Here is a 23,730-nt window from a genome sequence, read left to right on the forward strand (position 1 = left end):
ACTAATGGTCCATTCTCTCTCTGAGGCAGAGGACATTTTGAGATGAGACCTCCCATAGCAGTGTCCTATAATTTGGGTGGGTCATCATCCTCTGGCTGTAGTACATGTTGGAGGACTCATCTTCTGAATACTGCATCTGCAGTCATAGCTATTTAGTCTGTAATGTTTAACAAAGGTGGAGATGGTAGACCAAGTAGCTGCTCTGCAGACCTCCTCAACTGTGGCATCTTTGAAAAACACTGCATTAGTTATAGCGCTACGAACTGAGTGCACTGTGATCCTAATAGTGACCTTGAGTCCCTGTGACTTATATGCTTCTGCAATGCATGCTCCGAGAGTCTGACTGATAGATGTTCTGGATAACTTCTTTCCATTGTTTGATGTCAGAGATATAAACATGTAGGGCATCCTTCTGATTTTCTCAGTTCTGGATATAAAGACTTGTAAGGCACACCAAACATCCAGGGTGCCCCATGTCTTTTCCCTGGGGTGGGAGGGATTGGGGCAGAAGGTGGGTAAGAATTCCAATGAAAGACGGTGTTTACCTTGGGTATAAATGTAGGATCCGGCCTCAAGACCTCAGACGTTGGGGCTAACTGACAGGGCTCCCAATTTTGATATTTTTTGCCGATGTGACTGCGGTAAAGAATAGGGTCTTCATCTGCAGCCACTTGACTGGAATCTTGTTTTTCAGCTCAAAAGAGGGGCAAGAGCGGATAGTACAGTATGTAGTCTCCAGGTTGGAATCCTGTGAGTCTGTGGGAGATCCATGAGTGCTGCTTCTTTAAGAAACTCGGACACATGAGAGTGTTAGGAGATGCTGAAACCTTGGTAAGATGGTAGTACCGTTGCCGTTTACGGGCTGGATAATGGAGCAGCACTAGGTAGGCCTTGAGTGGCTAAAGTGCTAGTAGAGGTCAGGGGTGTGCTGGGTAGGCCATGAGTGGCTGCTGCACAGATCTCAGAGGCGTTGATGCTGGGCAGGCCCTTAGTGGCTGTTGTGCCACTCCAGCCTCTATGGCGCCACTCTTTGGCACGTTTTAGGGCTTTCTGGGCTTCCAGGTGGCAAGAGCATGAAGTGAAGGCTCTGGACTCCTTGCAAGTAGGGCTGGAAGGTGTCTCAATGAGGCCGGATAAAATGCTGTATTCAGAGGGAATGGCAGTGACAGGACCGCTAACTCCTCCTCTGAAAGCTGTCTGCCACTGTACTTTCCATGCCCGTGCAATCTGCCGTTCAGGCTAAAGGTTTCCAAAAAGGCCAGTGCCAGCATGTCAAGAAAAAGAGCAGGGAGGAACAAGGTCTGGCTGCAAAAACTTGGAAATGGTGCTGCCCTTAGTAGGCAAAAGAGGGAAAGGCAGAGAAGAGGAAGGAAAAAAAGGTTTATTGTCAAAGGCTTTCATGACCGGAGAACGATGGTTGTTGTGGATTTTCCGGGCTGTATCGCCGTGGTCTTGGCATTGTAGTTCCTGACGTTTCGCCAGCAGCTGTGACTGGCATCTTCAGAGGTGTAGCATCAAAAAGACAGAGATCTCTCAGTGTCAAACCATCGAAAAAAGGTTTTCGATGTATTGTCGAAGGCTTTCACGGCCGGAGAACGATGGTTGTTGGGGGTTTTCCGGGCTGTCTTGCCGTGGTCTTGGCATTGTAGTTCCTGACGTTTCGCCAGCAGCTGTGGCTGGCATCTTCAGAGGTGTAGCACCAAAAGACAGAGATCTCTCAGTGTCACAGTGTGGAAAAGATGTAGGTCATTTGTATCTACTCAGGAGGGGTGGGGTTGAGCTGAGTCATTCTGTAAGAGTTTCCCAGGGTGTGGAATGCTAATGGCGGGAGGCTTCACTGTATCCTGAGGCGGTTCTTTTGCATATGGATTGGTGCTTGATGTGCTAATCTTCTCTGCAGGGCTATTGTCGGGTGTGGAGTGTTTTGTTGGCCTGGTGTTTTTCAGAACTGGAGCCCATGCTCTGTTCATTCTTAAGGTTTCTTCTTTCCTGTTGAAGTTTTGCTTATGCTTGTGAATTTCAATGGCTTCCCTGTGCAGTCTGACAAAGTAGTTGGAAGTGTTGTCCAGTATTTTGGTGTCCTGGAATAAGATACTGTGCCCTGTTTGAGTTAGGCTATGTTCAGCCACTGCTGATTTTTCAGGCTGTCCAAGTCTGCAGTGTCTTTCATGTTCTTTTATTCTTGTCTGGATGCTACGCTTTGTGGTCCCGATGTAAACTTGTCCACAGCTGCAGGGTATACGGTATACTCCTGCAGAGGTGAGGGGATCTCTGCTGTCTTTTGCTGATCGTAGCATCTGTTGTATTTTTCGGGTGGGTCTGAATACTGCTTGAAGGTTATGCTTTTTCATAAGCTTTCCCATCTGATCAGTAATTCCTTTGATATATGGCAAAAACACTTTTCCTGTGGGAGACTGTTTTTCTTTGGTTGTTTGATTCATCCTGGGTTTGATTGCTCTTCGGATTTCATTTCTGGAGTAGCCATTTGCCTGAAGTGCGTGGTTTAGATGATTAATTTCCTCATTGAGAAAGCGCGGCTCACATATCCGTCTTGCACGATCCACTAATGTTTTCATTATGCCTCTTTTCTGTCGGGGGTGGTGATTGGAGTTTTTGTGTAAGTACCGATCAGTGTGAGTTGGTTTCCTGTAGACCTTGTGACCTAACTGAAAGTTTGCTTTGCGGATGACCAAGGTATCCAGGAATGAGAGTTTTCCCTCACTTTCTTTCTCCATTGTGAATTGTATGTTCAGGTGGATGTTGTTGAGATGATTCAAAAACTCATCTCAACAACATCCACCTGAACATACAATTCACAATGGAGAAAGAAAGTGAGGGAAAACTCTCATTCCTGGATACCTTGGTCATCCGCAAAGCAAACTTTCAGTTAGGTCACAAGGTCTACAGGAAACCAACTCACACTGATCGGTACTTACACAAAAACTCCAATCACCACCCCCGACAGAAAAGAGGCATAATGAAAACATTAGTGGATCGTGCAAGACGGATATGTGAGCCGCGCTTTCTCAATGAGGAAATTAATCATCTAAACCACGCACTTCAGGCAAATGGCTACTCCAGAAATGAAATCCGAAGAGCAATCAAACCCAGGATGAATCAAACAACCAAAGAAAAACAGTCTCCCACAGGAAAAGTGTTTTTGCCATATATCAAAGGAATTACTGATCAGATGGGAAAGCTTATGAAAAAGCATAACCTTCAAGCAGTATTCAGACCCACCCGAAAAATACAACAGATGCTACGATCAGCAAAAGACAGCAGAGATCCCCTCACCTCTGCAGGAGTATACCGTATACCCTGCAGCTGTGGACAAGTTTACATCGGGACCACAAAGCGTAGCATCCAGACAAGAATAAAAGAACATGAAAGACACTGCAGACTTGGACAGCCTGAAAAATCAGCAGTGGCTGAACATAGCCTAACTCAAACAGGGCACAGTATCTTATTCCAGGACACCAAAATACTGGACAACACTTCCAACTACTTTGTCAGACTGCACAGGGAAGCCATTGAAATTCACAAGCATAAGCAAAACTTCAACAGGAAAGAAGAAACCTTAAGAATGAACAGAGCATGGGCTCCAGTTCTGAAAAACACCAGGCCAACAAAACACTCCACACCCGACAATAGCCCTGCAGAGAAGATTAGCACATCAAGCACCAATCCATATGCAAAAGAACCGCCTCAGGATACAGTGAAGCCTCCCGCCATTAGCATTCCACACCCTGGGAAACTCTTACAGAATGACTCAGCTCAACCCCACCCCTCCTGAGTAGATACAAATGACCTACATCTTTTCCACACTGTGACACTGAGAGATCTCTGTCTTTTGGTGCTACACCTCTGAAGATGCCAGCCACAGCTGCTGGCGAAACGTCAGGAACTACAATGCCAAGACCACGGCAAGACAGCCCGGAAAACCCCCAACAACCATCGAAAAAAGGTTTATTTGATTTTTAATGGAGCAGCAGCAATTGTGGTGGGGAAGCGGCAGAAAGGCTAGCTGGTGGGGGCGGGGGGTGGCAAGAAGACTTGGAGAAGCTTTAGAGGTACAGAGAAAAAGAAAAAGGAATAATCAGAAAAGTTAAAGTAGGCAATACTTAAGAGAGGGAGCTGCTCTCCATATCAAGGCAGGAACAAAATTGAGGAACTGGGTGACACCCACCAGAAGAGGGTGGCAATCAAACGCAAACAACGCAAAACCAGAATTATTCAAGATGTTTTGCTAAAGAGATAAGGTCCGTAGACTTCACAACTATGTTGTTTTATGTACTATCTGTTGTTTTAAATATGCGCTCCTATGAGCTACCTGGGCTTCATGTTGTCTAATGTCAGTCCCAGAATTGCTTATGTTCTGTTTTAGCATTTCTTCAACTCTGTATTGGATTCTTTACTAATGCTATGTCTTTGTAAACTTGGGTTTATTTACCCAATGGCATTGTTCATGGAAACGTCCTTGAAATTGACTGTACTAATCGCACATAACCCACCTTGAGTCTCAGTGAGAAAGGCAGACTATAAATGACATAAATATAGAAGTTTTCTAAATTGTGCTCTGAGGAACATGCAAAGACCAGAGTACCAACACACAGAGCACAAAAAAGGGAAAAAACCATTCTTCTCACTCGAGAAAAGAATTAGAATTGAAAGAAAAGTGAACAGAACTAAGCCCCCAACTGAAATAAAAAATCAGCCAGCAATACAATACGGAAACAACCAGAGAGGTCTTCTTGCAGGTAGTCTGTGTGTAGAGCTAATGGAAGGCACTGATTCTAGCCACACATCTCCTGTGGAGGTTTAGGATGAGGGGCCAGACATCCTAACCTTCTGCAGCTGCCTCCTGGCTTACACAGGAGCGTTCTCACATGTGGTACTGCACAGAACTCCCAAAAGAATGAATCTACGACTTTTGAGACTGCAGGGTTCATATCTTGTTGTCCTGTGCTAGTATTGTACACGAGAAACACATTTGCTGTCCTATCGAATACTTTCACTGCTTTTTAAAGAAAATTAATGAGCTCATTCTAATTTGGTTTCAAAAGACTTTTATTATGCAAACACGATCTAAAAATTGGACATGGATTTTAATATCAATTTAGATGTGGACTTAGGTCATGTATAATTTTACTTAATTGAAATTCAACAGAATATAGAGTTCTTCCTTTCAGAACTTATGAGCTCACATGGTATATCTCCTTTTCCTGATACTCTTGCTCCTTGGTAAACTGTTACTATAATAAAAACAAAGAATAAAAAATGCAATGCAATTTGGACATCCATAATATGAAAAAGACCGAATTGAAAGTGTAGCTCTGAACAGGATGGCATTTATACGCACTTTGCTTAACAACACAGGCAAGACCACTACATTTAAAAGCAAATCATGTCCATCTCAAGTACTAAACATTGGCTGAGTGGTGGCTACAATTTCAAAAGCTACTCATATATACCTTAATTGGTTGGATATAAACATTCTCCCAACGAAAAAAAAAATACTGGAAAGAATCGCTTCACTCCTAACAGTTCAAGTGTTGCCATTATTGCTGAAAAGTAACCTGGTTTTTCCTGTAAGTGTTTGCCCTTGGCACGCCACAGTTCATGATCAGTGCAGACGCAGCAGAATGCCCTGCCATGGCTGGCTCAGTGGATTAAAAATGATTTTGCAGAACGTGTGTGTCCTTCCATGACCCTATTCACAACTTATCTACAAGACGGTGTTGGCAGTGGAAACTGTGGCCCAATGCTATTTATACTCTGTCCTCTTCCATTTGTTTCTTTGTCTTTTCTTAGACTTTACCATGGTTAGTTTTCTAGGGGCTCTCTTTGTCTTTGCAGTGAAATTCTCTCCAGTGTGGTCAGAGCAGAACAACTGTCCATTTAAGTTAGAACGAAGCAGCATCTCATCGTAATGATCCTTGCAGAAAGAGTTTGGGCAGAAGTGGCACAAGGAAATGGAAGACTTCCCACAAACATCACAATGGTGCCAAGGGCATTCCCATTTTCCTGTCAGGAGAACAAAAGAAATTCTCAATCAAGGGAATTCTCTTATTTGAACAACATCCGCATTTTCCGTTTTAAAAACAACAGAATTTTATCTTAACTGCAATGAGAGGACGACCAACACTTTAAGAGGAAGAAAATTTCTTGCAAGTGGGTTTTGAGCCTGCAGTGGGAAATTATGAGAAAACTCCTTGATAGTGCATGCTGTCCTCACCCTTTTCAAGCAGGCTATCGCTTTGGTCCAAGAGTGTTCACCATCCATTACATGTGGTAACATTGCTGCTGCCTTTCTATTCAGCTCTCTATAGATTATCATTTTAAACAAAAATGATTAAATACTGCAATCCAAACAACATTTAACTCCCTCCTCTTAAGTTAAGAACAGATAATTTCTAGCCAAGGAAGCTACAAAATAACCACCTTGAAGAACCCAGAATTAAGGTTGTTTACTGACCAAAAGGGCGTTTCACCAGACCCAGGCAAGAGAGGTGGTATGCCTTGGTGCAAGATTTCCTGTCACACAACACCAGCTGGCCCCCATCATTACAGCGGAAACAGTAATCCTCGGATTTTTTCCTTGCTTCGCCCTTTGTTCTACGTCTCCTTGCTCTTCTTTTGGTCTTCTTTCCTTTCTCCTCTGAAGCATTAGAGGATGAATTCTACAAAAGGTTTGCGAAATGACAACATTCCAAATTCAGAAGTGATCCATATTTCGTATCAAGAGAAATGAGTCAGAAACCCTTTGCCAAGTCAAGTTTGCAGAAACAGGGACACTCCAGACAAGAAAGCAGACATCTAGCATGAGAAGCCTGCTGGACCCCCATCTACTCCTTAGAGGACAAACCTCCAGCTCCCCATTTCCAGCTGCAAAGCATCAGAGTGCTTCACTTACACAGCCACTTTCCTCAAGCATTTTCAGTTTCAAGCCAGTATTTCACAGACTGGATCAAAACTGGAGGCTAAGTCCAGACATAGAGTCTGTTAGGATATTGATGGGGGCAGGGGGGGGGGATGATTTTCTGGTGTGTGCACCCCCCTTCAATTGCTTCAGCTTTGAGGTGGCAGCAACCAGGAGTACCTTTACAAATTACATGCAGTGAAGATGCAGAAGTATTTTTTGCCTTAAAAAGGACACAGTGAGTATCGCACCCACTTTTGCAATCTTGGCACTGAACCTTCCAATGAGGAGGACAATCAAGGCTAGCCTTTCAAGCAGACGCTCTGGCTACCAGTTCCCTTCCCGGTGCAGCTTCAGCGACCTCTGAAACTTAAGCTGAAGCCCTCTATGCTTCAGGAAATGCTTGCTCCCATTCATGCCCTTAAATGATTGGCTTGGAATCTCTTAATAGAATTTTCATCAAAGTGCTACGATGTAATCTCACAGGCCTGTGAAGCCCTCTTAGTGCTACAGGACCCCAGCTTCTGCCAGTTATGGAATTAACTCTCCCAGTGGAAAGTTAAGTCAGGTAGCACCTTAAAGATGAGCATTTATTGTAGCCTAAGCTTTCAGGAGTAAGAGCTCACTTCTTCAGATGCATGGTATACAACCTCTGGGCTTGACTATATATCCTGTGTGTATGTGTCTGGAGGGAAAGGGGGAGATCATTTCCAAGAGAGGCCAGTGTAAAACGGGGACTCAGCAGACTTATCTTCCTGGCCCTGGCGAGCTGTTGATAAATCATGAATCAAACAAATGAATACAGGAAGCCAGTGAGAAAACAAGTGACCCCAACTGGCTCGCCATGCGTTCTACATACCTTTGGCCTGTCCCCGAGGAAGCCACTACAGTTTGGAGCACCACATTTACATACTGTTTTTTCATTGCCCAGGCAGTCGAGATTGTAATTAAAAGTCAGTTCAGTCCCTGAGTAAAAGAAGTCAGAAGACACTTCTGATCACTCTGTCTTAAAGGCACAACAGCCCACAGCTGGACAATGGAACTGCCCCCCCCCACAGCAGCAATGCAAGACCACCTGTCAGGAAAGGGAGGGGACAGAACAGCATCATATGACTAATCCTGAAGATTCCTTTATCAGCTCCTTTGACCAGAGATCTCAAGCTCATAGGCTTAAAACAAACATATCCACAATTTAAAACATATAGTGATACATAACCCGAGATAAAACAGAATACAAGCACCACAAGATAATCATCATAAATCATCATCTTGACAGAATATAAAACCATAGATAATATATAATTACATAAAATATTTGCTAAGGATAAAATATATAAATATGTAAAATTTATAAAACCAATGCATTAAAATATATATAAAACCAGAATGGGAAAAAGTATAAATACAGACTTCTCCTATTCAGAACCTCGAATTAAATTAAGTTTAGTCGGGCAGCTTAATCCTAAGGGGGGGGGGGAGTGCACAGGAAGAGAACTAAGGCTTGCGCCGGCGGAACTGGCTCCTACGTGGGCGCAAATGCCCTTCCGCCAGTGGCAGCACGAAGCGTGCTACTGCTGGCGTGAACACTTGGCAGGTGGATGAAGGAGTTGAAGTGGCACAGGGCCCTGCGCCGGCGCAGGAGGGGGCAGAGAGGGGCTGGAGTTAGTTCACTCCCTAAGCCCTTCCAGGCATGGGAACGCCCCCAGCGGCGCAAAAGAGCTACGCCATAAAAAAAGGCGGCGTAGCCCATAGGGGTCCATTGAACGGGGAAAACTCAGCCCCCTCTCCCCATGCCCAGCCCCGCCCCCTGAAGGAGCATAGGATGGGAACTACCATGGGGGCCAATCCATGTGCGCTTCCGGGGTGGGCGAACCCCTCTCCCCACACCCAATCACCTGCTCACGCACCCTACAAAACGTCTGGCTGCACTGCTCATGACCTCAGGTAGGTGAGCACATGGCCAAATGCTCTGCCCATCTGACGTCTGCTGTGCAGACTTTGTGCATGAGACAGGAGAGTGCACTGGAGGGGACTTAGCAGGAAGACTGGGAGAACTTTGCAGTCGCTCAAGGGAAGAAGGGCAAAGTCCAAAATGCCTGGCTAACTAACAACAACCAGGTTATCCGACTCTGAAGTTCCGTATCAGTAAGGAGAAAGGTAGTACTTACAGGTAAGGAGGAGATGGGGCGGTGGCTAACTCGTCTCGCTGATTTGTGCTGGCTGCCCCATCACCTGAACTTGCCCGACCGCTATCCTCTTCAGGTGAGGCTTGGCAGGGGAGTGGACGGTGGCAGCAGCCTGTCTGCCCCAGAGGCAGTTGCCCAGAAAACTACTTTCTCCCTTAAAGGTAAAATCACCCCAAGGCAAAGCGCTTCCTCGCCAGAGGGTCTTGCATCAGCTGGTTGCTAGCTGCACCTGTGGGGCTGCCGCTGCTGTCCCTACTATGTGTATCTTCCCAGATGTTGGAGTGTGGGCTTGGCCTCGGCCATGGACCGAGCAGTGTTACTTGCAGCACATATGTCTCTTTCCCTTGCAGGCACGTTGTGACTTGTCCGGGAGACAACAGAGCATGTCTGCTTCAGCGCCCCCCCCCCCCCAATCTTCTGCGAGTGCCATTCAGATCCAGCCCAGGGAGCCCCAAGGCAGTCTGCATCTCAGCCTCGCCCCTGGGAGCGCAGAACGAGGGCTGTGGAAACTGCCTTGGCTCCCTTTCCAGCAGAGGGACATTGGCACTTTTTACAGTTTCATAAAACATGTTGAAAAACAACAAACTTCTGTGTTTGCATGCCTGCCTGACACTGCCTGTAGTCGCCCCTTGAACTCCCTGTTGGAATGTCCTCTCACACATCCCCGCAAATGTTTCAAGTGGCGCCCCCCGTCCAGCCTCCCTGCCCCCTTCCTCCCCTCAATGTAACTTCAGGCACTGGGGTGGGAATTGAACTGTGGTCCATGAATGTCCGCAGGGGATGGGGGGACAGGGGACGGGGGACTTTCATTCTGATAGTCTGAGCTGCTGGCATCCGATCGCTGCATGTGGGAATTTGCTGACAGGGAGTGGGGGATATGTTTGCAGAAGCAGGGATGGACTTGGGCAATCCGGCATGGGGAGGGCCTGTCAGTCCACCCCAGGACTGGGGCATGGCTGTTGAAGTCCAACCCGTGTTCTTGCATTGTAGAGGTGCAGTGATATGTTAGAGTGGCGCCGCCACAAGTTTGTGCATGCTTTTCATTCCCCTTCCTTCCAAACGGCCTCCCGGCCTCCCACGTGGTTACCAATGGGCGTTCCCGTCACTCATTGAAGCCCCCCCACTTGCTTCTCTGGAACCGGGGGACTAATTAGGGTTGCCAGTCTCCAGGTGGTAGCTGGAGATCTCCCAGAATTACACTGATCTCCAGGCAACAGAGATCAGCTCCCTACTATCTGTCTCTACTTCTCAGGGAGGGGGAACCTGTTTCTTTTGGTGGTGGCAGTGGCAGCGGGGATTTGCAGGCGCACCAAGCTGCAGCCACCGGCCTGGCCCTCATCAGAAATGGGGGCTGGATGGATGAGAGGGTGGGTGTTCGATCTGGACCTTCACTGTCACCTCTGCCCCCCTCCCTGGCAGGGATACCTGCTCTCTGACAGGGGCTTTTTGATGGCAGCGGGGATTGCGGCCTCCCCATTGGCTGCGCCGCTGCTTTTCCCTCGCCTGCATGTCTGGGGACGGGTGTGGCCATTGGCTGGTGTGAGCAGGGTTGTCAGGAGGATGGCGGGCGGGAGCTCCTGGCAGCGGCCGCCCCTCGCCTTTGCGCTCGGGCGCCGGTGGGACTCTCCTGCAAAAGTCCATAGGGAGCCGTGGAGTGGTGCCCCATTTACGTCAATGCTCGAGCGACGACGCTGACTCAAGGCATAGGATTGAGCTATAAATCTAATAATCCTATGTTCAATCTTGTGAATAAACCCTCAGTTCTTTCCTAACTAATACAAATAACATTTCAATGCTGTTTAAGGGAGATGACTACTGTTAGATATTTTGCCACATAGTGTGTTAGCTCTGTATCTGAATCTGCCAGAAAAAGGGCTATTTATTACTTATGATTCCAGTGCAAATTGATGTTTACACAATACAGGAATAATCCAGAGGGACCTGGGGGCTACCCATTGGTGGCAGAATAATATAAGGAGATCCAGCGTCTCTATTGCGCCAGACATGCAAAAATCCTGAATATCTGATTTGTTAAGTTCAGTATTTTAAAATTCTGTTTTTTATCTTGTTCCCTTTCTCTGTATCCCCGCCTCACCCTTTTCCATCCATGTTTTATGGTTCTAAATGGCAAGATTTTTATTACTAAAAGTGTACATATGTTGTGAACTATTCTGGAGGCTCTTCACTCTTTCAAGTGAAGAGTGGAATATAAATCTAAAAAGAATTTTTTTAAAAAAACAAGGAATATCTATTTTTCAAACCTTCTTTGTTGAAAAATCTTTGTTGAGAAGAGAGAGGGAAGAAAGAAAGGTATGAAAAGCTTGTAATGTTTTGCTCTAAGCTAAACCTTTAGTTGTATTCTGATGTTATGCAAACGGCATTCTTCACTCAGTGCACAGAACACTGAAGCACACAGCATCTTGTTGCCCACAACGAACCTGCAGAAAAGCAAGCTCCTTCAAGACAAAGATAATTCCTACAAAATGCCACACCCCCGCCTCTGCCCACTAGTGCATTCTTCACTCTTGCACTAACAAGATATATCAGTATCTGTGAGCAGAACCACAAGTGACAAAAGGCACAGATTGGGCACTTGCCAGCTTCCCTCAAGTTTTGGCGGGAAATGTAGGCAGCTTGGCGGAATGTTGGACAAGTGACAGTTGAAAACTCCATTGGACAGCAGTCAGAGAGCGAAGCTGCGAGACCAGGATGCCTACATTTCCCATCAAAACTTGAGGGAAGCAGACAAGTGTCCAATCTGTGCCTTTTGTCACTTGTGGTTCTGCTCTGTGTTTCAATTCTTCTTGAATGGAAGAGAAAAAAACTCACTGGATGCATTCTTCGCCAATGAGAGCAAGAAAAATAAGGAAACAGAACCATACTTTGTGCCAGACCTCACACGATGTATATTTTACACCAGGCTTGGAGACGTAAGAATGCTTTTGCAGCGTTAACACCACAGTATTACCTGCAGGAATATCACACACAGCAAACAGTCCCACACGGGTGTCACCGTGTACTGTCCATTTTAAAGTTTCACAGTTTGGCTGACAGCTGTGATTCATAAAACGGGAATAGTTTCCTTTTGGGCCAGCATCAATTATGCGATCCTGAAAATTAGGAATGCAAAAGGACGGCATGCAATTAACAGCAGCAGTATTTAACCATGGATGCACTGCACTGATAGACATACAACCCTAACAAACCATCTTCACAATAGATCATAGCTACCATCCTGGTGTGCTTGCTAAAGCACCAATTAATACTTCCAGATCAAGCATTAAGAGAAATGGGCAAAGCATTAATGGATACGGCTTTCAACAGAAGTGTGGAATTGTATTGTTAAATATGGGCCAACTTTCACTAAATGTTTTCACTTTAAAGGAACATTACTGTTTACAGTGGGGATCAAAGTTTATATCACTTTGGGTCATAGAACAAAACATTGTGAATTGGTGTATTAGTGGTGGGAAAAATCATCAAGTAACAGGTGACTTAGGGCAACCTCGTAGGGTTTTCAAGGCAGAGACACGTTCGAAAGTGGTTTGCCGTTGCCTCCCTCTGCATAGCAGCCCTGGACTACCTTGGTGGTCTCCCATCCAAGTACTAACCAGGGCTAAGCTTCCAAGATCTAATGAGACCAGGCTAGCCTGAGCCATCCAGATCAGAGCATGTTGATGAATTACTGCGCCTAAATGAATGAGGTGACATCTGGCCAGTGCCTAGGTCAAACCTTTCCTCTGCCACAAGGTACCTCCTCCCAAGCTTCAGCCACTCATCTGCAACATGACAACAGTTCAGACCTTCTTAAAGGGCTGTTGTAATTATTATAACAAGGTCATTATGGGCTGAATGGTTGTCACCCACTGAAAAGTACTCTTGTAGGATAGGGAACTCTGCTATTTTTCCAATCCCACTACAGTCACAGTCTTCGCTATTCCTGAGGATTCTTCAATCCCCAGGAGCAGCACACCTAAGAATGCAGCAGGCTATAGCAGGAAGGGGAAGGTGGGAAGATGGGAGCTCTATTCATGGGCTTTTGGAACTCACCCAATGCATGTGAAGCACTTTGCATTAATATAGCCCTCTCAATGTTCATATTATTATACTTATCACCCTTGCTGCAATAAAAGACAGCATTCCATCAAACAAAGCAAACTGAAGATCAGTTTAAAACCTAATTCACCATAAAATACCATAGTACATTATTTATGTTATTTATAGTCTACCTTTTTCACGGAGACTCAAAGTAGATTACACAATGTGAGTCACTACAGTCAATTTTAATCATATTTCAATGAAATGGGGGGAATGACCTACAAATGGGGACAGTGGAACTGCATGTTTAAAGTAGATTCAACAATATTTTTTAACATGGTGACAAGGTTCTTTTTCAATGGTATTAGGCACTGGCAAAACAGTCAAGTACCATGTCACAGAGACAATGGCAATGTAATGTCATTCTTCCTATGAGGTAGGAAGGCAAAACGACACACATTTTTGAGTAGAGCTATTAAGGGCAATAAAACATATTGCAAGAGATAACTCTCACAAGTTGTACTATTTCATAAATAATGTCAGAGAAGCTAACAAACTGAACAGTGGATACTAATATAATATCTGCAGGAGACTGGAATACAAAAATATGAATGTTGCAATCACATGTAAACGGGTCATTTCGTAGAAAAAGAGCTGGAAGAACTCGTTAGCATATGCCACGGCCCTTCACATCACCGCAAGTGTGTCATTCGCATAATTGATTTGTATATGCCACACACCCCTGACATCACCTATCCTGGCTGTTTTGGACCCGATCCTGGCCATTCAGGGCCGAAATTGGGCCCAAAATGGCAAAAAAGGGGCCGAAAATGGCTGAAAAGGGGCCGAAAATGGTTAGGATCGGGCCGCTGCTGAGTGGGAGAGTGATCCACCACCTGTCAGAGGCCCGATCCAGGCTGTTTTGGCCCCAATCCAGGCTGAAACGGGCCCAAAATGGCCGAGTCAGGTGGGCAGGGCCACCTGACATGTGACCTCTTTGGGGAACTGCTGGAACTGCGTTCCTGCACGTTCCCCCTTGAAATGAGCCCTGCATGTAAATGAACCGCAAAAAGATCTGGTGATATTAATACCATGGTGGATTTTTCAAAGGATCGGAAAAAAAAGTTTTGTTTATGGGTATGAGAAATAAACAAAAGGCAGAATGGGTGTGCTCTTGTTCATGTTTATCTAAAATAAATATTTCCCTTTAAAAGAAAAACATTATTTTAAAATTGTATACTAACTAATAGCCTGCATAATGTCTTCTTACCAGTGGCTGAAGCTTATGATAAGCGCTATTGGATTAATAAATTTAAAGACTCCGTACCTTATCAATAGTGAGCATATAGAAGTGTGTGATGTCATTTTCATGAGCGTATTTGATCCTTGCCCTGCACTCTTCTTCGTCAATTATTTCACCAACGTATTCATTGACAAATTCACCCTGAAGAATAGAGAATATCAACTGCTAAACATACCAGCCGGACTAACATTTGGGTAATTTGGACAAAAGGTTGACCTTAAGGTCCTGAACATTAGTTTCACGTCTAGTATCACCACCTCGCTCATTTTTCAATATACTTTACTGAATTGAAGTCCAAAGTCCATAAGACCTCTGTTTCCCCCTTCCTCTTTTATAACCTATATGATCCAGACCTCAGCAAGCCATACAGAACAGGCAACAATTCCAGATGAGTTCAGAATGTGGCACACGCCAGGCATCAATCAAAACCCTGAGCCTACAGGGACAGTAAGATTCCTCCCATCTCTAAATAGACATAGGAATGTTAGTGGGTGAGCAGGAGAAAAGGGGAGAGGCTCTGAGGGCTGACAGGGGGAGGGAAAGAGGAAAAAGTGTGGGGAGGAGGATACAGTGAGAAAACGAGATGTTCCCTTCAAGTCACCTGCATCTTCTACCTAATTGTTGCAGCCTTTGATACCCTAGTAAAACTGAAGCAGGAAACCCCTCGAACTGCATACTTTGGAAGGAATTCAAGAATTCTCTAGCCCACACAATGGCATCTTGACATGCCTTCTGTGAATGGATCCAGCTTTCGTAATGCATACCTTTTTAATATCCCTCTTAGCCACCAAGCCCCATCCTTTGCCATCAGTCTTGATGATCTTTGTCTCCGGGTACTGGCGTTTGGTAAAGCACTGGTTCTGGCAGCGCTCCCCAGCTGGGCACACTTGGGGGTGACATTCATACATCAACATCCGATTCAGACACTCAGAATCAAGACCACAGGGATTTTCGTCAGAGGGTTTGCAGTTGCATTTGGGAATCTCAGAAATGTCAGCTGTGTAAATCTGAACCTTCCCAAAAGCCTTATTTACCTGAATAAAATAGACAGTAAAAGATTTGAAGCAGTCATTGGACATTTCCCCCTTAAAAGCAAACTATAATCTGACAAACTCACTCAACCTTTAACCCATCCCAAACCCCACCCTCTTTTTCTCTTGTTTCCCACTAATCCATCTCCTCTCATTCATTCGTTATTAGCTCTGCTCATGACCTCTAATGATTTGCCTACTAAAGGATATCTTAAGTGCTGATCCTTGTTCTACAAATGCAGCTAAACTACTCTCCTGTAGGGATGCTTCCACATGCCAAGTTTACTTTTTTAAAAAATATATTTTTATTTAACACGTATAATACTTCACACAACAAAGAACACACAAGCCAATCCAAGTACAAGTAAACAATCTAAATACAATCAAAGTATTCAACCATCTTTGGGGAAAATAACCTAAAAAAAAAAAAAAAAAAGTCGTATCTTTGTAAATTGGATTGTTCGGAATAAGCTCCTGTTCTGCCAAAAATTGCACAAGTGGGCCCCAAATTGCCACAAAGTTATTGTGAGCTTTCTCAGAGTATAGTTATATAGTACCAATAGTAATCTTTGCCTTAACAAAATAAGACCATCCAAATATCGATATGGGGTGACAAAGGGTTTTTCCAATGAGCGGCAACAGTATTTCTTGCTGTAGAAAGTAAAATAGAGATTTGTTCATTATGTTATTTTCTACTAAAAGGTTTTGATACTCCAACAGAAAAACCTCCGGAAGAAAATTTACTTTATAATCTGCCTTAAACAGATCTCTAGAGAGAAGAAATATAATTTTTTAAGAAATAAAAAGGAATATTTGGATCTCTGCAAAAAGGAGCTGCAGGAGGCAAGGGATTTTTAACTCTTCCCTCTCAGATCAGAAATGATACCTCAGAGCTGGTAGAGTAAAAAGACAGCGCAGCAAGGGAAACGGTCTCTTTCGCCATTGGGGTTAAAGCATGTAGTGTGTCAAGAAACTGGTCTCTCCTGGCCTGTTTCTTGGCTTTCAAAATGATAGTTCAGGCTTATCAGGCTTCAGGCCTGATAGTTCAGGCTGCAGGAGAAAAATCTCTGGAAACTTACTGTAACTTTGAGCTTGCAGTTCCCAGAGAGATAAGGTTGGAGGTGCAACTGTGGCACGCAGGTGCAGATGAGGTCGTGAGATTTTAGAAGCCTTCCGGGCCAGGCACCAACAGGGAGGCTCTTCCCTTGCATTCCATCTCAAGGGGGTGGGGTGGGGGGATAAATTGCTCTGACTGGGAACATGCCTCAGCTGCAGAGGGATGTGGTCACATATTCTGATTGGTTCAGCAGGCCATGCTGCAGGCAGCATGGGATAAAGAAGGGTCTTCAGTTTGGTCTTTGTTTTCAAGCCATCTTGAGCTTTGGAACTGCCAAATGGTTTAGGTGGCAGCTCTAAGCCATTTTGTTCCTGGATTTTTAGGACTGAGATTCTGGGCTTTGTGGTTTTACCTGACAAGGTAACATCTGGGTTAAGTAACCAAAGCCTGTTAGGTCTTTTGGAGTACTTATTAGCTTTTATTATTTTCTTTCCCGTTTTGCATAATTTCAATATTTTTAATCTTTTACACAATTCTTAATGAACTTTATTAATCATACTTTTGTGGTGTTATTGGGGGTTGGGGCTTTAATCTTAATCCAGTACTTAAGACTATTTGGCATCAGCTACCAAATAACTGTTTTTGTGGAGCTCGGTCTGCAGGCGCTGTACCTTGCAGGGCTGACTTCTTTATTAACACCCAGGAGAACAGCAGTCTCTCTCGTTCTCTAAAGTTACAGTTAGTTCAGATGGACTGCTGGTGGGTTGTTACCCTGGGAGATGAGAGCTCTTGCCCCTCAAAAGCGTGTTTAGTTCCTTTAACCTCTTAGGGGCTTCTTGAGGAGTCTGTGACACCAGGGGGTGGCATTTGCCACTCGGAAATGGTTCCCTACCTAATTAGCAATGTAGTTCTAACCCGTGTCACTCCTCCTCTCCTTTGCTGGGGCATGCTGGGAGTTTTAAATGAGAGAATTCCAGTATGTACTTTAATGTGGTGTTTGACTGGAAACAATCTAAAGGGATTTTTTATTTTCAATATTGTTGCTAAAACCCCATAATACTAAATTGTGTTATTTTTCCGTATATCTAACATTTGACTTCATCGCACCATTATCATCTTTCTACTTGTCAAGTTTAGCAAAGTCCTTTGGACTTCTAATCCCTCATACTTGCTATTTAAAAAGTGTGCTTTTCTGAATATATTAATTTGGATAAATTTCCCATTCTAATCAGAGCTTACACATGTTCTGTAAAATCAGTCCTGGTATACTTCTAAGCTACCTTCTATTTCTTCAACATCATGACAAGCACAAGGCTTTTCAACGTAACCTTTTTGGTTCAGTTATGATGAGTGGGACATTGAAAAGTGTTTTCCCCGCCACTACCATCCATTTCCCCATAGTTCCAGTCTACAGATTCTTGTATGCTGTAGGGGGCTGCATATGAGGACCTTGCCTAGTATAATTAACATTGAACAAAATGGAGACAGTGGAAAAAAGAAGTACACACAGCCCCAAGTATAATACCTTTATGTGTTTGTAAGGAGGAGGTTTGCGTTCATTTTCTTGAGTTTCTTTGGCTTCCCGCCGAAGTTTAATTTCTCGAAAACGTGCTTCGGCATCTTGCAAAGCTTAAAAAAACCCCCAGAAATTATTGGAACCAATTATTGTTAGAACCATTATGTCAGCTGAATCATGAGCAGCTCTAGGTGGTAACTGTAACAAGTTTGCTTGAATTTTTACCAATTAAATCACTCAGATCTGATCAGATTTGGATAATGCTCTTCAGAAGTCTCTACAGTGGAAACTGCAAACGCACCAGTTCATCACGACAGCACAGGTCATATCACTTTTGTTACTCCTAAAGATATCCAATAAGATCTTGATATTGCTGGTGAGATAAAGAGAAGGGGGGCTTACTGTGTTCTTGGTCAGTTATTAATGTTTTCTCACCACCCTTGGCGATATCAGTGATTTGGTCCTTCCTAAAAAGAAGTCAGTCCAAATAAGGAGGGCCCAGCTGGTTATCAGCCGATGTCTAACCCCTCCTTGTCAAGGAAAGTGTTGAAATGCATGCTTAGCAGAGCTATTGCAATTTTTTGACGACTCATTTTTTGTTGACACTTTTCAATCTGGTTATGCAACAGAGATATTTTTCATAGAACTGGCAAGTGATTTTTCTGTGCTGATACTTGTATCTTTCCCAGTTGCTTTGATACCAAGATCCATAAAATAATCCTCAACTACTTAGAACATCAGTTCAAAGTACCAGGACTTGCTCTCTTGTGGTTTTTGTCCCTTTTTTCGTGTGACTGATTGGACTCAGGGGATGACTGCTTTGCCCTTTGCCCCATAAGTTCTCCAAATGGTTATGTGCTTTTAACAATGTTATTTAATACATACATACATGCGTACATATGTACGTATGAGAAGCTACTGGGTGAAATAATCTGGTGTTTTGGAGTACGATGTCATTAATAACTTTATGACACCCAGTCATATATTTTATTAACTAAGCATCCATGCCAGGAGCTGCCCTCTTGGTCACATTTACTGGCTGTGGGTTTGCTCTGAAGCTCAAGCTAAGTCACCTCTAAAGGGATCCACCTACCTTAAACACCCAGTGAATTCTGTTTTGAGAATCCCTTGAAATGGACAAAACAAATCCTGCTGTTAAACAAATGCTGCTTCTCTACAACTGCAGCTCTCGGGAAAGGCTGTAAAAAACCTCTTTTTTGTTTGGCAAGGAGCCCAGGTTGATTGTTAACCCCTTTTTCTCCTTCAGAGACTTCTGGGGCAGGTGGGAACTAAGTCTCTAATTGATGGGGCTGTGTGTGTGGTGATGATAAAGTGGCTGTGCCTAAAGCTTTTATCGATTGCTATAAAGGTAGATCGGAAACTAACACAGCAAATTGTTCCTTGAGCAAATCTTGAGCACATTCCTTTCCAAGTATTAAGGTAAACACACTTTTCCTAAGGTGTGGTAATGCATGCCTCAGTTCAGATTTCAGATATTTATGCAGGACCATGAAAACAGCTTCAGATATGTGGCCATGCAGTGCCCACAATATTCAGTCCTGAAAGTCTGAGCACTGACTCTGTTGCCTTTAGGAGACTGTGCCTGTTTGGCTTAGAACAAACCTGCACCAGATTTAAAAGGCCTCTGGACATGTCTCTCTGCTCTTTATGCAGCAGCTTGCTATTTCAGCAAAACAACTCTAAAAGCTTCTTTTTCTATAATATATATTGCACATACTTTTCTACATACACCATGTATGGCAACTGAATTTTTAATTTCGCTTTCTAAAAGCGATTTCGGTGGCCATGCACTGGCAATCTAGCCCTCACACTACATGGGGTGGAGTACAAGGAGCAAGCACGCGACCCTCAACGGTGTAAGGATGGCTCTCCTAGGATTAGTAGTACCATAAGCTGATAAAAACTAGCGGCAAGAAACAAAACCCATCACTCTGATGGGCAGAGGGATCTGTTCTATGGGGATTTTCTCTCAGGATTTTTGCATTACACCAAATGCAAAGGACAAAAGTATTAGTAGAAACCCTACAGCTGCTCAAGAGAGACAGGTGCCATGGGGACATGTGTGTGATCCAGAACTTCAAGCCTTCATGAATCTTGGGCGAGTATCCAGCTGAGCCTGAACAGACACCCCCCCCCTTTGCTTTTCCAGGAGCTGGACGGAATCCTAATAATTATCTGGAGGTCTCTGTCAAGCCCAAATGGCGGCAGAGCCCAAATAAATAAAGGAACTGATTCAAAACAAGGAGTTGACTACCCTCCACCCTTTCTGATATAATGGCACAGTGGTACAGTCGCCAAGATAAATCATGTATACAAATCATTATTTCAGAGAAGTCTGTCGACACTTCATGGCTCTTCCCTTTTCAAAAGCTGTGAAGCTGCAGACATTGTTTAGAATGTAGCAGACTTTGTGGGAAAGCATTCTCCCCATGCTGCAGCTCTACAGCTATTCAACAACACCATTGCAGAAACCTTTCCTTTCCAAACACTGACCCAAGACACTGTGTGTGTTTCCCCCTTCTATTCTATTATTGAGCTCCTTTATAAACGTAATGGCACGTGTCCTAAGTGGGTGAGCAGGATCTTAGACACTGCAGCCATTCCCAAAATGCTTCTGAGGTTTACAGGTATCAGGGACAAATTAACACCAATTTCATGCCAGCTTAAATGCAATGTAAAACATGTAACTATATTTAAGCAGGACAGTTATGCATTACAGGAGGATGTTTTTCTATAAGAAGCAGCATTTACCAATTACTCCAAACCTGAGAATTTCTGCTGAAAGCCTCTTCCTCTTACAGAGGGCTAAAGCTTTGCAAACATTTACAGTATAAGCACAAGGTTACCGTAACATCACATACTAAACTTGATTTGTTCTTCAGAATGCTTAAATATTAGTACCATTCTTGAAGACTTTTCCAATTCCTTTAATTCCCTGGTATCGACTTCCTCGGTCTCCTTCCATATAGGGAAACACGCGAGCCTGATGCGTCCAGTAATAATCTTTAGAGCCAAAGAAGAACACAGGAAACTCTCCAACCTCATGCTTCATTTTCTGAATATTTGGGGGAACGCTTTTCGGGTGGCAGACTTCTGCAGGCCACCACCTACCACAGAAATACGGCAACAGAAAAAGGAAACATTTGAGAATCTTGTTTTCCAGGAGAGATACTGGCAACAGATGTTTCATTTTAATTCCATTATAAAAATTCAGTGGACAAAACAAGATAAGCCCACAAATTCCAACCCATCCCAAGGTCCTTTGGAGAAGGGAGGAAGACAAACGTGAAGTATAGCCATTATTAACACGGAGGATCACATCAAATGTTTCATCTTAAGAAGTCCTAACCTGTAATTTCCTAGTTTGACCCAAATAATATCCTGGAAGTGAATTTTCTTCCCTGCTTTGCAGTCATTGCAATACCAGCTTCCATCAGGCATTTCGATGTTTAAACAGTCTGGGTGAAATGCTGCAGGACAAGACTCACAGCATAAAAGGCTTCCACCTACATAAAAAACAGTACAATAATCGGCATTTTAACAGAAAGGGAAACATGCAGAAAAATGCTAAACCAGTTCAGTTCCAGGAGCACAGCAATATGTGGTTCTGTACAGCATTTGTACAAAGTCAGCTGCACAGATAATCAGTTGGGAGAGGAAAAGGATCCAGCACTAGATCCCTTTCTACAGATCCCTGTACTCAGACACAAGCTCAGGGTAAGAATCAGCAGATCAGGGCAATATCAGCAGATATTGGCAGTTATAGGATGGGGAACAACTCATGCACATTTTGCCGTGTGAGGAAACCCAATCCAAAAAGGAACCTGCAGACAGAAGCCTGCCTCCACATACAGATTGCTCTTGGTTTTAGCTATAAAGCTGTAATTATTATTATTACTGTTTACGTCACTTATATCCCTCCTTGTATTTCCACCCCAATGGGGACCCAAAGAGGCTTACATCTTTCTCCTCTCCTCCATTTTAGCCTCACAACAACCCTGTGAAGTAGGTTGGACCGAAAGTATGTGTCTTGCCCAAGGTTACCTAGCGAGCTCCGTGACAGAGAAAGGATCTGAATCTGGTTCTCCCATATCCCAGCCTGACATTCTAGCTACTATTCCACACTGGCTGTCATTCTGCACAGTATGTGCTTACACGTTACCCTGAATCTTGCCAGAAGCTACTGATCTACAATAAACACATTTACTTTTTGTGGTCTGAAAAAAAATTACTATTGCCATGCAAATATTAGAACATATATATTAATTTACTCAGGAATAGATTCACAATAAGGATCCCAAGTTCCCATTAGACATAAGGAACAGCTTTTATTTATTTTATGTATATCCCATTTCCCCTCTCAATGGGGACCCGGCATGGCTCATCGCACCATTCTCCCTTCTTCCACCATATTCTCACAGCAATGACCCTGTGAGTTAAGCTAGGCTGAGAGACGGTGACTGGCCCGAGGTCACTTGACAAACTTCCCTGGCAGAGTGGGGATTCAAACCTGGGTCCTTCTAGTCCAACGCCGAACTAGTACACCACAGTGGCTGAGAAGGATACAAGACACAATTGAGCTTGCTTTGTACAACCTCACAGTTTGTCACTGGGTTCGATACAACATTTAGAAACAGCTTAAAAATGTATGGTTTAAATCTGGAACATTCTACTTTTTTCGCCTGGACTGGTCTGAACAGTGAAGCAAGCAGAGGAAAAATGGGAGGGGAAAAAAAAGACAACAAAACAGAAAAGCAACCCAATATTTGGTTGAGGCAGAAGATACAAGGAGTGGCTTTCCTTTTAATTGCGAAGTACTCCCACTGAGTACTCCTCTCCAGATAACAGGGACTTCAACCTGCACACAACAAAGATGGTAACTGGAAGATGCGACGAAGAGGTGCAAGACTGTAGATTCTCATTGTGCTCCAAATTTTTCAGGAAATGCTGCTTTAGAAACAGAATTTAGTCAAGGAGAGGAGAACAAAAATATATAGAATATGCCTGATAACAAAAGCAGGAATATTCACCACATTCTATGTGCCTTTCTTTGACATTTTATAATGAGTGTGCATCTTGCAGCAACTGAGCAGCTCAGATTGCCTTTTGAATATAACAAGACTGTTTAGTGGCTGGGACATGATCCTTGAGATGAGACCCCTTCCTCAGGTGATGGACCAATATCCTTTCATACTGAGAATACCCTTCTGGGGCTGGAGGAAACGGGCTTTTGGTGGTGGATGATTCAATTATTAGGATTACAGGGATTGGGGTCTGTGACAGAGTTTGGACTGCATAGTGACTAGCCTGCCTGGCGCAAAGGTTGCAGATGTCATGAACTGCCTAGATAGCTTGATAGATAATGCTGGAGAGGAGTTAGCAGTCGTGGTACATGTTGGCACCAATGACACTGGGAAATGTAGTCATGTGGTCCTGGAGGAAACATTTAGGTCACCAGGCAGAAAGTTAAGGGCCAGGACCTCAAGGTAAGCATTCTTAGAATTGCTACTGGTTCCATGCGCAGAGCCAGCTAGACAGGCACAGATTATGGGTCTCAACAAATGGATGAGAAAATGGTGTTGGGAGGAAGGGTTTAGATTTGTCAACACCAGGAAACTTTCTGGGGCAAGTTGAACCTGTACAAAGGAGACGGGCTTCT

At 44.0% G+C, this 23,730-nt stretch overlaps 1 protein-coding gene across 4 annotated transcripts in view; it reads right to left on the bottom strand.

The window, feature by feature from the left end:
• Positions 1-5,055: 5,055 nt before the first annotated feature.
• Positions 5,056-23,730, bottom strand: part of NSD2 (nuclear receptor binding SET domain protein 2) — a 122,295-nt gene continuing 103,620 nt past the window's right edge. For all 4 annotated transcript variants that reach the window (XM_054982700.1, XM_054982698.1, XM_054982699.1 and 1 more), the window contains 9 exons: positions 21,421-21,577; positions 20,973-21,178; positions 18,060-18,163; positions 15,211-15,480; positions 14,471-14,587; positions 12,074-12,215; positions 7,779-7,885; positions 6,476-6,680; positions 5,056-6,024 (listed from right to left, as the gene is read on the bottom strand). In XM_054982700.1, coding sequence (XP_054838675.1) covers positions 5,765-6,024; positions 6,476-6,680; positions 7,779-7,885; positions 12,074-12,215; positions 14,471-14,587; positions 15,211-15,480; positions 18,060-18,163; positions 20,973-21,178; positions 21,421-21,577 — 1,568 coding nt within the window. In that variant the 3' untranslated portion in view covers positions 5,056-5,764. The remainder of the gene's footprint in view (positions 6,025-6,475; positions 6,681-7,778; positions 7,886-12,073; positions 12,216-14,470; positions 14,588-15,210; positions 15,481-18,059; positions 18,164-20,972; positions 21,179-21,420; positions 21,578-23,730) is intronic.

The sequence above is a fragment of the Eublepharis macularius genome, chromosome 6, assembly GCF_028583425.1.
Source record: "Eublepharis macularius isolate TG4126 chromosome 6, MPM_Emac_v1.0, whole genome shotgun sequence".
In the NCBI taxonomy this organism is placed as follows: domain Eukaryota; kingdom Metazoa; phylum Chordata; class Lepidosauria; order Squamata; family Eublepharidae; genus Eublepharis; species Eublepharis macularius.